The sequence below is a fragment of the Astyanax mexicanus genome, chromosome 4 (genome assembly GCF_023375975.1).
Source record: "Astyanax mexicanus isolate ESR-SI-001 chromosome 4, AstMex3_surface, whole genome shotgun sequence".
Lineage (NCBI taxonomy): Eukaryota > Metazoa > Chordata > Actinopteri > Characiformes > Acestrorhamphidae > Astyanax > Astyanax mexicanus.
This window is the reverse complement of record NC_064411.1, coordinates 34,858,599-34,873,397: the sequence shown is the minus strand read 5'-3', so window position 1 is coordinate 34,873,397 and position 14,799 is coordinate 34,858,599. Positions and strand designations below refer to the sequence as shown.

Genomic DNA, 14,799 nt, shown 5'->3' with positions numbered 1-14,799 from the left:
ACCAAAGTTTTATTAATGAGGCCCTGCAAATAGTGGCCCTGTCTTTTCTGAATGTGTGGGAACCATAAGGAACCTCTACAACTCAATGCAGAGGTCTCAGCTATATTGCATCTCAATACATCTGGCCAGGAGTTGCCCATAAACTTGTCTAAACTTGTAATCATATACGTATTGTTTCTGGTAACCTTTATGTTTCTTCTAAATGGCATTACAATCCTTAACTTCCCTCTAGATGCAACTATTTTTGCAGTTGTTTCTTTAACGATAATGTATTCTGATGTTTTGATGACTTGTTCTCATCCCATACTCTTCATTTTATGGCTCTAACTGCATGTACCTAATCTAAAATCTCTAGGTTCTCCCAGAAAGTTGGATGAAGTTCAGTCCTGTTGCTAACAAACATTTTTCCATTAGGACTCACTGCACTGCCTGACGGAAAACTGAGAAAAGGTTTTGATCTAAACTGCATGAGATCTCAAACTTAACATCCGCCCAAATGACTACGCCATGAATACTCTTTTTTTTTTTTTTTAATCAAGCATTTTGCATTAATCAAATCAATCAAAGTAAACAGTTTTCATTTTGTCCCTTAAAATGTTAGAAAACAGCTCATCCTTGCGAAGATGGAAAACACGCTTCCAATGCTTCAGCTGACTCTGGGGTAAAACATTTTTAACATCATTTGTCCTCATTGCTCCCAGTGTACATTTATGTTGAGTTGTATTGCATTAAAAGAAGCAATCTCTTTCTTTATCAGGTCATATATTACATCACTGGCACAGCAAAGAGCCCTACCGACAATCAACTTGTCAAAGAACCTGAAGTCCAAAAAGTGTCCGGGGAAGGAATCATTTCTTCCTCTAAGGTGGCACATCTGAATGCTTCTGACTTTTCCCAACGGCCAAACGTACTAACATCACATGGCTTAACTTTAGATCCTCTGAAATCAGTGGAAGATAGCCAAGATTCTCGTGATACTCATCAAATCTCTCTAAGTCCTTCTAAGCCCCTGATGGTGGATACCTGCAAGCCTGAGGATGAGGCACAAGTTGTTCAGAAAGGACAACTGGTTGAGAGTATGACGAATAGGCCAGGAAAACCTCTTGAAAACCTGATTCCCACTGGAGGTTCTGAGGCACAGACAACTGTCTCTCAAGTGGAATCTAAAGCATCAGAGTTATCATCTGATAACGGAGGCCAGGAAAATGAGGAACAAGTGGTAATGAGGTCATCCAAAGTTCGAGTAAGGTACACAGAGAATGGTAGCTTGAGCCCAGACCTTCCTGGGGAGGAGGCGCCTCCTCCACCTCCACCAGACAACATTGCCTTCATGATCACAAAAACCAGAGTCAAGGCTCTGTCCAATGGAGAGTACCAGCAGTTGGTCAGCTCCAAGGGCCAAGACGTTGAAACCGTAAAAGTAGGAACAGACACTATTGCATATGGCCCAGAGGACAGTGGGTTCAGTAACAAGAAACCTGTCATCATTCTCTTTGATGAGCCTATGGACATCCGGCAGGCGTACAAACGCCTCTCCACTATCTTTGAGTGCGAGGAGGAGCTGGACAAAATGCTTGCAGAGGAAACCATTGATGAGGAGGCAGAAGAAGAAGAAGAGGAGGAAGCAAGTTCAGGGCAAGTAAGGACCGCCAAGTCTGGGGTAGAAGTACAGTTTAGACCAGAAAGAAACAAAGCAGATGGCAGTGCAGGTAGTAATCATCTCTCAGTTACCGGTCAACATCAGAGCCCTACAGAGTGCTCTTCCCCAGAGGATGGATCCAAAGTAGATCTGCCTGGCGATGGGAAACAAGAGGGTAAAAAGAAATTTAAGTTCAAGTTTCCAAAGAAGCAGCTGGCCGCCATTGGGCAAGCAATCCGCACAGGGACAAAAACGGGCAAAAAGACCCTGCAGGTGGTCGTTTACGAGGATGAAGAAGAAGCAGATGGTACGTTGAAGCAAGCAAGAGAAGCCAAAAGGTTTGAGATCCAATCCCAGGCAGACTCTGTCGGTCTGCCAAGTTCTGTTCCTTCAGTCAGCACCTCTTTGCAGCAGACCAACCCAACCAGTCCTCAACTCTCCAAAGGAAGGAATAATGAGATCTGTAAGACCACATACAAAACCTTAGACAGCCTAGAGGAGACCATCAAGCAACTAGAAACAACCATCAGTGGCATGGATCCCACACTGTCCCCTGAAACTGCACGGAAAGATTCGAAGAGAGCCGCCGCTCAAATGGAGCAGGATGGAGGAAGTCCCTCGAAGAGGCCAACTTCCCAGAACCCAAAGCCCCAAAAATCTCTCCATCGGAAGAAGGGCAAAGCACAATCCACCCCTCGAACCTCGTCTTCCAGTTCCTCCAGCTCCTCCAGCTCCAGTGGCACTAAACAACAGGTCTCTCTCTTCAACTCCTTTCCACTCCACCCCCGCCGATGACTTGGGTTTGCCTCTGAGGGTTTGCCACTCTTAACTTCTGACTTTAATCCGCCGTGAATGTGTTCTCTAGGTGCCTGTGGGGGAAGATTACAGTGGGTCCACTCTCTGCTTTGATTCCTGTGTGTGATTTCTTATTTGTCATGATTTGTGGAGTGGGTGTCTTGACAGACTTGCTGTACCCCTTGTCTGTACAACTTCGCTTTGGCTGCAAGTCCGAGGTGGTGAAGGTTTTTCTCTTTCCAAGTGTGACTGGCTCTGAACTTTTTAATTAATGTGATTAATGACTTGACCATGCATGCTGGTGTTTAGGGGGACAATGGGTATTTACTCAAGCATGCTTGGCTGTACTTTTCTTGGCCCAAGAATCTTGTCTCCGAATCAGAAATCTCAAAGTTGCTTATTCTATTGTCATTCACCCTCAGCTTGACTCTAACGCTTTTCTCTTGTCATTTTTTTCCTTGTTCCTTGCAGAACACCAGTGGCTCACCTTCCTCAAGTCGAATTTCCTCGCCTCGATCCCGGCAGCAAGCGGGAACTGCAGAGAAACCCAGCAAAGCCCAAAAGATCCAGGACTCCCAGAGGCCATTCCGTCAGGTAGTTTTACTGTAGGGGCATATTTGTGAGGGACTTTCATTGTCACGGCCTAAAGATGCAGACGTGTGATGTCCCATGACGCCTTGTAAAGACTGTGAATCTGTGACTTATTTGTTGACTGGACCTACGTGGATCAGCCGTGATGTCCTGTTTTCCTCCATCTTTCTGGTTATTACAACTCTTCCCCTACACATTCCACCATTCGTGTGTTCTGTCCATCATAACTGCAAGCATGCCCATCACAGTGGATGATGAACATTTACATTTGAAGAGAATGACTATGTACCCTCATCACCAAAACAGTGGTTACACCCAGAAGGAAGAGTTGGGTTGCAATGCAGTTTGGAAGGAAGATAAAAGTTACCAGGAACAATAAGTTATGAAGAATTTACACAGACATGAGCAATATTTATTGAGTTACACATACACAATGCATTGGTCTGGCTTTGTGCCTTTTTCCCTCAAGACAAGCTCTTGGAAAGGCAGCAGTATGTGGGCAAGCATTGTCCGGTTGGAATAATGCATCAAAGTATGCATTCAGAAAAGGCAGGGTCACTGGCTGCAGGACCTTATTAACATAATATTGGGCTGTCATAGTGCCTGTAATGAACAGTCCAGTGTTACATTAATTAGTTTCTGCAACCAATGGCTCTACCTTTTCTTAAAATCACACTTTGATTCTTCCTTGAGGACACTGGTGCTACGCCATGGCCAGACCTATCCACTGATTTAAAAAAAATGTGGGATGCGATTTGACGGACATTTAGCAGGGCACCATTGTGAACCTCTACAACTCCCTGTCGAGATATCTGATATTGTTTTACACAATACTACTTCCTGAATGTAAGTCTAAATTTTTTTTATCATTTACTGTTCCTGATAACTTTCATCTTCCTTTCAGATTTCACTCAATCCTTGTGGGTGCAGTTATTTATTTGGTAATGAATATATGAAAGCGGGAGTTGATACTAGTTGCAAAAGTGTAAAGCCAGATCTTGTACAGTGCCAATATTTTTTCTTGCTTTTCTTGAGGTGCCATTTTTTTAAGTAAATGCAGTGATTTTGTGAAATGTTCTTAAAAAAAGTACTTCTATGGATTCATACACATTTTGACACTTTCTTGTCTTAATGTTTCCACCCTTGCTTGACACTGCGTGTCTTTCGACGTCTTTGTTCGCAGGCTAATGGGGGTGCTATCACAGCTCACGAGAATAGTAAATATGCTTTCCTTGCTTTGCCTGCTTCTAAGATCCCAGCCTTTTGTCCTAGCTCGGGGAAAAGCAGCTCCACATCTGCTCCTGTATCAAGCACATCTAAGCCTAACACTAATCGCCCTTCTCCCTGCTCCAAGTCCTCCATCCCATGTCTTAACCTGAGCCGGCTGAACCGCAGCCCCACCCCGCCCTCTAACGAGTCCCTGCGAGTCCCCAGCCCTTCGCAGTTAGCCCAAACCCATGGCACCCAATACAGCTACTATTCCTCCTCCTCTTCCTCCTCCTCCTCACATTCCTCTTCCTCAGCATCTCCCACCTCCACCTCTTCTACTTCTTCCTCATCCCCGTCCTCCCCCTCTCTTCTTTCCCCCACCGCCGTGAGCCGGACTAGCCAAGCGCCACACGTCCCTGGCTTCAGCAGCCCAGGAAGACCCCAGTCTGGCACCACCAGGAACCTGCCCACTATCTCACCAGCACCAGCCTCAAAGGACGTGGCATAAGACTTCTTTCTGTCTTTTTCAGCTTTCTCTTTTCTTTGTTTCTGTCTCACTCTTACACCATTGTTGGGGTATGTATATCCAGCGTTCACAGAATGCACTGCCCATCCAAAGCTTGAGGACACAAGTTCTTCTTTAATTTACAAAAAAAACAAACAATGCTTTTCAGGTAAGAAACAAGGTATGTGCGGAAAGGGTTCAGTATGTTTACTACTTGTAGCTAATCTTTGGGTATACAGTATCCAAAAGTGAGTACACCCCTTTATATTTCTGCAAATACTTGATTATGTCATTTCATGGGATAGCACTATAGAAATAAAACTTACAGCTCTGGAAAAAAATAGGAGACCACTTAAAAATGACGAGTTTCTTTGATTTTACCAAATTGAAAACCTCTGAAATATAATCAAGAGGAAGATGGATGATCACAAGTCATCAAACCAAGCTGAACTGCTTGAATTTTTGCACCAGGAGTGGAATAAAGTTATCCAAAAGCAGTGTGTAAGCCTAATGGAGGAGAACATGCCAAGAGGCATTAAAAACCAAGGTGATTCCACCAAATTTTGTTTTCTGAACTGTTAAAACTTTATGAATATGACCATGTTTTATTTGCAATATTTGAGTTCTAAAAGCTCTGTATCTTTTTTGTTATTTCAGCCATTTCTCATTTTCTGCAAATAAATGCTCTACTCTAAATGAATATTTTTATTTTGAATGTGGAAGAAATGTTATATGTAGTTTATAGAATAAAACAACAATGTTTAGAAACTGAAGTGGTCTCTTAATTGTTTTTCAGAGCTGTATGTACACAATATGGACAAAAAGCATTGGGACAAAAACAGGGGTATTAAAAAGAGTTTATCCTGTTTTTGTTGTAGAGCTGTCTCTACTGTCCAGGGAAGGCTTCCGACTAGATCTTGGAGCATTGCTGTGAGGATTTGATTGCATTCAGCAACAAGAGTGGTGAATGCTTTTTTTTAGGTAGGTCAGGATGTTTGATGATCACCAGCTCACCTCATCATCACCAATTCTGCAACTCATCCCAAAATGAATGAACGAATGAATGGATGGAGCTCAGTGCTGGAAGGTTTCTTATCTCTGGCATTAGGCACGGTGGCAATAGGTTCATGTTTTTCCTGCTCCAGGGTCCAGAGAGCTGCATTTGCACATCCGTGTCAGCAATGGGTGCAACTTCAATAGACGAATGCACTCATTAAAAAGGATGTCCACCACGTAAGAAGTTAAGATTGGAAATATATCTACCTCGATATGTCACGATTTTGTTCATATGTACAAATGTAACATTCTAGCTCAGCATCCTACAGCTCTGGAAAAAATAAGAGACCACTTAAGAATGATGAGTTTCTTCGATTTTACCATATTAAAAATCTCTGGAATATAATCAAGAGGAAGATGGATGATCACAACCATCAAACCAAGCAGAACTGCTTGAATTTATGCACCAAGAGTGACATAAAGCTATCCAAAAGCAGTGTGTAAGACTGGTGGAGGAGAACATGCCAAGACGCATGACAACTGTGATTAAAAACCAGGGTTATCCACCAAATATTGATGTTATTTTCTGAAAATAAATGCTCTAAATGACAATATTTCTATTTGAAATTTGGGAGAAATGTTGTTCGTAGTTTATAGAATAAACAACAATGTTTATTTTACTCAAACATAAATAAACCTATAAATAGCAAAATCAGATGATTCAAACTGATTCAGAAACTGAAGTGGTCTCTTAATTTTTTCCAGAGCTGTAATAACAACACAAGTTAGTTTGAAATATACAAGTGCCAGTATGTATCCTTATGCTTCTTTGTTTTCATAAATATGATATTTCCAACATATATTTTGTGAGAGAGGACCATGCTATGCGTGTCGCACAGGGAGGCCAACTTAGAAGTAAGTTTAGGAAGGAGATTTTGTTCAGATATTTTTTTATAACTTCGGTTGATGCGATATCACAGCTAACAGTGCAAACTATTTTTCTGAGCTGGATTACTCACAGAAAGTTGATGACAATTTGTAATACAATGGCAAAGCTTTGGTTAAATAGGAGAAGTCTTGTTGGTTATAGCATGTGTATGATGTATGATGATGTCTGCACATTACTGAGGTCTTAAAAAATTGTTTAAAAATCATTTCATGGTTATTAAAACATTTTCAATCACTGTATTGATACTGATAGAATTAGTCCTAAAGTAAACTGTCACTAATACCACCAAATACTTCTTAAATAAGGTATTGTTTAGCAAATTTACAGAAAATAACAATGGAAAAGCTCAAAAAAACTCAATGTCTTCAAGCTTCTGATGGGCAGTTAGTTGTACATGCCACTCACTTGCATTGTCTTCATCTGGGTAAAGCATTTGTTGTGGGTTGTGGGTCTGACTCTCAGTGTTATAATTGCTTACAGCATAACTGCACAGTATAACTGAATCTAGTGCTAGACATGGTGCTTCTGAACAACAGGTTTTTCTTCTTCTTTTTTTTTAAGTGAGGGATCAGTTTGAATGGATAGTGTCGGATTTATTTTTTATAGGAGCGTGAGAATTATTATAGTATATTGCTTAATTACAACGACTATATACATGTGTACAAAAAAACATATTTTTGAAAAGGTTAAATAGATGAATATAGTATATTTTCACCTATGTTGTTGTTTGTTCTTTTGAGTTGAGTTAAGTAGATATATAGCGTAGAATAACTTAAGCTTAATTCTTCAACTGCCTGTTTATAAAGAAAAAAAATTTGAAAACTTTTCGAAATTAATTATTTTTGGGTTTTAATGCTGGTTTTTAGTTTGAACTAACATTATACACACACGGGTCAATCCAAAGTGCCCTGTTTTTTTTTTTTTTTTTTTTTTTTTTTTTTTTTTTTTTAAGTGTTTCACTACAAAACCAAAGTTTCCATTCATTAACTCAAAGATTAAAGACTATACATAATGTTACAGCAGGCTCTATTGAGTAAGTGTGTGAGTAAGTGTGTGTGAGCGTGTGTGAGCGTGTGGTTTGATAGTGATAAGAAATCTTCAGTAGTTTACTCATTACTCATTACGGAAGTGTTTGTGGAAGTGTTTCTAATAGCTAATCGTGTCAAAATGCCTAAACAACACGTGGATTAGTGTCATTTAAAAAAAAAAAAAACGTACATGTTTGCATCTGGCCAAAGTTTACTCCTCCTATGCATGCCTTTTACATACATCTTTCATCCTAAAGAAAATCATGTTTGCACAAAAATGCTGTAAATATTTTTTTTCTGTTTTGTAAAACTGTATAACCTGTATAAAAGCCGTGGAGGGAAGCGTGTGAAAACATGTAAAAGCTTGTGTTAATGGAATAAAGGGCTGTCTGCTTTAGCACTGTCTCTCTGAAAGCCTACACTCGTTTGTGCCCTTCATTTCAGCATCAACCAAAACAGCGTGACTGGAACACCACTGAGGTGGGAGGCGTTCCAAGGAAAATGAAAGAAAAGAGGCTCAAGGTGAAACTCTACTGCTTTCAAAAACAGAAATGCTTTATTTAAACTAGAGCTATTCGTGACAATACCTCTCTTAATTGAAATATTTGAGGAATTTTTGAGGAGTTTTTCAGAGAAAACCAGATGCACAACCAATAAAGAGAAGCTGCTGTTTCAAACATGTTCCTATAGAGGGCAGCACTTGCTTACAAAACTGTAAGCAGAAGAACAGCATTCACTACTGAGTAACGGTTCAAATGCTTAAATGACTACTTAGGCAGTATTTTGAGGGAGAAAGTGAGGCATTCAGTCATGTCTGAAGCTAAATGTAGTTAGTAATTTAGTTCTTTAGTTTACTGGATAAAAACGGTAATGGCTAATGACCACACCGTTACACAGTTTAGATTTAGCGGTATTGTTGCTCTCTCAGTTACAAAGAACATCAATATACTGCTTCTTAACCTCTCCTGAGATCCTGCGTCCTCATATGTGGACATTACATTTCTAAAACTCTAAACTTTTAAAAATGTTTTTTTTTTTTAACAATGTTGATTTTGACTTTGCCTTCATATAGAGACACAATCTAGTGGTCACATGACAACATTATACTCAAGTGATTGAAAACAAGATGGCAGAATCCCAGACAAGGATTTTTTTACAGCCAGTCCAGACAAAAATATGGGCCAGGTAAAAATTCACAAAGAAATGTTATGTTTGAAACTAGTTTATTACTAACTGTAGACACTTACATTTTTTATTTTTTTTTTTGCCAAAAATTAGAAAGAAAAAGTTTAGTTTTTATAACTAGAAGAAATAAAAAACGCACACCAAGCAAAAGTCCAGGTTATGGGAGGTTTAGACAGTGTGGACAGCATGGCATTAAATAAGCTAGCTAATATAAGCTAGCTAGTAGGCTAATGCTATATTCAATTTACCTTAAAAGTTGGATATCGGAGCTGTTCATAAATCCCTCTGCCCTCAAAGACCCTCAGATAATTTACATTTTGCTTTATCATATTTTTTTTCCCGTGGAAACACAGCTTTAAAGTTATACTGTATCATGGAAGAGAACTTAAACTCTGAACTCCCAACTGAGATCTCAAGGAGCTTGTTCCAAACAAATGTCCATTATGTTTGTTGTTCAAGAAAAATACTTTAAGAAATGAAGGTCAAAGTCTGCAAAATTTCAAGACCTTATACTGATGGTTGCAAAGACCATCAAAAATGTTGGGATAAAACTGACTCTCATCAGGACCATCGCAGAAAAGGAAGACCAAGAGTTACCTCTGTTGCACAGAATAAGTTCATCAGAGTTACCAGCCTCACCAAAAGTTAACAGCACCCCAAATAAGAGCACCTAAATTATCCATAAGAGTAAGTTTGAATGACATCAGTAAGCATTTAAAAAAAAAAAAAAAAAAAAACATTGTGTCCAGACTGATATTGTAACAAACAACATATTGAGGTCAGCAAAACATTATTTGGGGTTGTGTTTGTGCATTGTATAGAATATGGTGACAGGACTATAAAACATCAAAATGAGTACATTTCCAACTTTGGAGGCATTTTTTACTCTTGATAATTTTTGTTGATGGAATCAACAAATCAGAAGTGTCGTCCACAAAGAAACTATGCAAACAGTTGTCTGAAACAGTTGATGCATTTTGTAAACCCTTAAGGACATCCAGAGACTCCCCACATTTTGCTTCATGATTTTTGTAGGACCACAGCTTCGAAGTCATGTAATTTCATGGAAGAGAAATTTAAACTCTGAACCAACTGAGAATTCGAGGAAATTGTAAATAAAAAACGCTGTCTTGTTGTTTAATATATAGTATCATTCTTTAGGCAAAAAATGATTTAAGGACGTATCAGGCTGCACTATGTTCGTGTTCATTCTTATACATAATATATGTAAATAATCTATTATCATTTATCACCAATTATCGTTATTTTAGGTGTATTAAACACTAAAATGTGGGAATGTCAAATTCGTTGGCATTTTTTCTCCCAATGATTTTGAGTTGACGGAATCAAGAATTCAAAAGGAATTGCTCAAAAATCCTTCAGAATTCAAACCTGCAGACACTCGTCCACATAGAAACTGTGCAAACAAAGAACACCGGTGTTGATTTTTTTTTAATTATGTAATTAAAATCATTGTTCTATAATTTTAACATTTGGTTTTGTACCACAATGAACTCTTTTGTCTGATTTCCGCAGGGGTCCACTGTAAATGCTGCACACGTTCTTTAAAAGAAATCAGCAGCTATTCAGCGCACTGTAAAGCGGCGGGAGGCCTGCGAGAGGAGGCATGTAGGTTAAGTGCGAAACAACAATACAGATATCTTTCTTGTCGTTCCACAAATTTGGTGAAAGACTCGTGAAAATCTGCATCGGAAACAAAGCGCGTATAGGACCAACGCCATGCGGCGACCACTTGAATAGCTGAGACATACGACTGTAGCTCAGTACTGCGTTACCATATAAATCCCACCCCCCGCAGCTTTAAGAGACCGTGACCAATTCATACATTTAACCCTGCAAGAGCAGCAGAGCTTCAGCCCTGCATCACCGTCACAGAGACGCAGAGAGAGCACGCCTTTACCGCTCCACACGTTTTAACTAACCCTTTCCAGAGCGTGTATTGAGATATCAGAGGAACGTTCTGCAGTGGGTGTCTTCTGATAAGCGTCTTAAACAAAACTCTTTAAAAATGGGTTCAAAAAAAGCCCGTTTAAGAAACAGCTCCATGCCCCTCAGCACTGCGCTCATCCAACCAGACACAAAAGCAATTATCATCTGATTGATGTAAGACTCGTATACCTTTTTTAATGTATATGGACGGAGAAATCCCGCAGAGACGAATGATTGGCACGTCTATTAATTTGGGTATCGCCTTCCTTCTCCCGACCACTTCGATTTAGTTTTACATAATTCATTTAATTGCTCAGATGTATGTACTTCATTACCATTGGTTTGAACGGGAACAATCTCTGAAGACACATCCACATACCTTTTCTTTGCTTTAATTAGCGCAATTTGAATGTGCTGCCTTGAAATACGTAAGATTTAAAGGTAAAAAAATGACAATATTTTGCCTCAAATTACTCTAAACAGTCAGAACCACTGCAGTCAAACTGCAAACAAACTGGACCCTGTGGTTCCACTGATCTGGAGAAAGATAAGCTCTTTGGTCCTCTGATGTGGGCCTTGGTTCAGGGGAAGGGGTGTATCATATTATATTGTTAATATCATTATCATAATTTTTGAAACATTGAAAAATTATATCGTGTTAATAGCGGTTTTCTATCTATAATTGTATTTTTGCTATTTAAACTGAAGGTTTAAGGGTGTTTGCAGTTAATATGCATGCACTAAATATTCTGCACTTTTGCTTTGGTACATTTACTTTTGTTACATTATTTTTATTATTTTAATCTTACAAAATGGTAAGTACTGTTCTCTGTTCTCTACAAATTATACTAAAGTTTGCAGATTTGTTTGCTATCTTTTAACATTTATTTTGTTTCAATATTACATTCTTGTAAGTAACTCAAACATTTTCATTGCTTTGTCATATTGCCAAAAATATGGCTATTGGAAAAGTAGCCTGAAATATTGTGGTATTATATTACGGCCGTGTTGCCCACCTCAAAATCAGGGCACATTTTATACCTGCAGTGCAGACAGAAAGCAGAAAGAGGGATGACAAGTGGATGGGTAATAAAAGAGGTTGTGGAATATAAGATGTAAGCCTAAATATTTACTTTAAAAGGCACACTGCACATTAATAGATTGAACATTTTTTATATGATATATACATGCAACTCATACAACTGGAAAATAATAAGAGACCACTTCATTTTCTGAATCAGTTTCTCTGATTTTGCTATTTATAGGTTTATGTTTGATTAAAATGTACATTGTTGTTTTATTTTATAAACTACAGACAACATTTCTCCCAAATTCCAAATAAAAATATTGTCATTTAGAGCATTTATTTGCAGAAAATGAGAAATGGCTGAAATATCAAAAAAGATACAGAGCTTTCAGACTTTAAATAATGCAAATAACCCTGTTTTTTATCACAGTTTTCATGCATCTTGGCATGTTCTCCACCAGTCTTACACACTGCTTTTGGATAACTTTATGCCACTCCTGGTGCAAAATTTCAAGCAGTTCAGCTTGGTTTGATGGCCTGTGATCATCCATCTTCCTTTTGATTATATTCCAGAGGTTTTCAATTTAGTAAAATCAAAGAAACTCACCATTTATAAGTGGTCTTTTATTTTTTTCCAGAGATTTATATACGAAATCAAGCCAAATCAAAGACTTTAAATTACTTATAATTCTGTTGAGGAAACATTATATTTTTAAGACTACACAGTCTACAAAGAAAATTTTCCTGTCATGCATTCGTCCACCATGTCATGAAAACTGCACGACTGAGTGAACAACAATTTTATCTAAAATTAGCATTTGATTAAAACATGGTTGGCCTACAGTTGCAAACATTATATTGTTCTATTTCAAATATAAATTTAGATTTTCTAAAAATAGTTTAATTACTGTTATATTTTACCATGGACACATAGCTTAAACTTTACCTCAGTAAGTATGGAGACAATATAAGATATAAGTGAGATTGATATTTTAATTGCTTAAGTTTAACAAAAGCAAGTCCCATTAAAATAAAAAAGGGTAAAAGTTGTTAAAGTCACTGATGTCAGGAGTTATTTTAAAGGGTAGGGTGGACAGTGAATTCCTGGACTTTTTTTTCCTTTATATGTGATCTATATATGATTTGTAGAATGCTGTGCATGTCTGCCATGTTGTCAATTTGGAAAGTTGCCTTTCCAGGTGTTGTGCAGAATTCTGTCTTCCATCCACCTTCCATCAAGTGCACAAGCATCACGCAGCAGAACGTATTTAACAGATTCGCCTCAGATTCCTTTCATTTCTTTCTATAAATAAAGGTAAATGTATAGTTAGAGTACCGTTTTTTTTTTCTTTGCACTATAAGGCGCACTATGAATTAACGTCAACACAGATTTCTCTCCTGAAAACTGTTCATTTGGGTAAGTAAAATGCTTCCGTTTATCTACAGTATGCTTAAATTTCCAAATTTCTAATTAGGCTAGCAAGACAGCGCTACACTGAGGAACCCTGAGTGTTCCGCTAAGCCAGGGCAAAATTAGCTAGCGTTCCTCGTACGTATCTTGTTTTAACACTGTAAACACGCACACTACAGTCTGATATACTCAACTCTGATTGACCAAAGAGCTAGTGCAGTTAGCGGGTAATGCTAACGCTGCTCAAGCAGTGCTAGCCAGGGTAAGCAGCAGGCTACAGGCCAATAATACTCACCTCTGAACGACTAAAAAGGCTAGCACGATTAGCAGCTAATGCTAATACTGCTCCAGTCTTGAGTCTCTGTGCTGGAGAACTAAACTGAAACTCCTGTATAACTTTGTACTTCAGCAGAGTAGCTTTTACTGCTTTTTACAACCTGACTGGTAAAATTCATACATAAAATGCACCGGATTATAAGGGGCCCTGACGATTTTTGTAAAAATTAAATGCACATTGTAATGCAAAAATACGATACAGAAATTAGAAGATTAGAAATTAGAACGGTATATTTACCTCAAATAATCTATTTACCTAAATTACCAGGGGTTCTATTATTCATCTCTGAATTTGATCACAGCTGTTTAAGGTTTTTACACACCGCTACTCAGTAAAGTGACGGTAATGCAACCATTCAGCTCTGTCCACACAAAGCTGTCCCTGCTATGTCATCATTAATTTTGCCTTCATCAAATTAGTAATTAGCCAGCTTTTTAATGAAGCCTAATTAGCTCGTATGCAAATGGAGGAGTCAGTGAATCCCAAAGCATTGTTCTTTCTAATTAGCATGTAATTTGTATATTATAATACATTTACCACTAAGAAGTTAAGAGTCCAAATGCTGCAATGCTACCGAGCGGAGGAGGAGGAGGGGGGTGGCGTGGTAATTAAAACACACATCCTTTCATCGTTTAAGGTTAATTACGGCGTCTCCTGATGTTTTATTGCAGGAGAGCATCAACAGCACAAATCTTCCAGGACATCCACAAACCAACAAGGAACTTGTGCACGTTAATCAAAGATCTGGGCCCATCATTTGCATTTTTAATTGCAATTAAGCAGTGTGTCAATTAGGTGACAATTAGGTATGAATCTAGTCAAGCTGAGGAGAAGTGAAACGATTCGCTACGCCGATCAATTCAGATTTCTGCTGTCAGCTGTAACAAAAAGAAGAGGTACACACTGATGTGCTTTAATATGAATTCTTATTTATAATATGCAGGTTGGTTATTTATTTTATTTAATGCACATATATATATATATATATATATATATATATATATATATTTTTTTTTTTTTTTTTTTTTTTTGACAAATTATAATTAGCATGCCTTTGGTATCATGCTGCAAAAGGGGCACAACAGATTGCCCTAGGATTCCTTGTACGTGCTTATAAATAAGCGTAATCTACAGTTACAGTAGGTATATCAACCATCAGCATGATCTGTTGCACGAA

The 14,799-nt window shown here is 38.3% G+C and overlaps 1 protein-coding gene across 11 annotated transcripts in view; it reads left to right on the top strand.

Moving 5' to 3' along the window:
• The window catches only part of si:ch211-207d6.2 (sickle tail protein homolog), a 119,675-nt gene extending 111,546 nt beyond the window's left edge, over nucleotides 1-8,129 (top strand). For 6 of the 11 annotated variants that reach the window (XM_049478487.1, XM_049478486.1, XM_049478488.1 and 3 more), the window contains 4 exons: nucleotides 602-661; nucleotides 758-2,392; nucleotides 2,906-3,028; nucleotides 5,618-8,129. In XM_049478487.1, coding sequence (XP_049334444.1) covers nucleotides 602-661; nucleotides 758-2,392; nucleotides 2,906-3,028; nucleotides 5,618-5,653 — 1,854 coding nt within the window. In that variant the 3' untranslated portion in view covers nucleotides 5,654-8,129. The remainder of the gene's footprint in view (nucleotides 1-601; nucleotides 662-757; nucleotides 2,393-2,905; nucleotides 3,029-5,617) is intronic. The other 5 variants (XM_049478492.1, XM_049478494.1, XM_049478495.1 and 2 more) reach the window with 3 other exon arrangements.
• The last annotated feature ends 6,670 nt before the right edge of the window (nucleotides 8,130-14,799 follow it).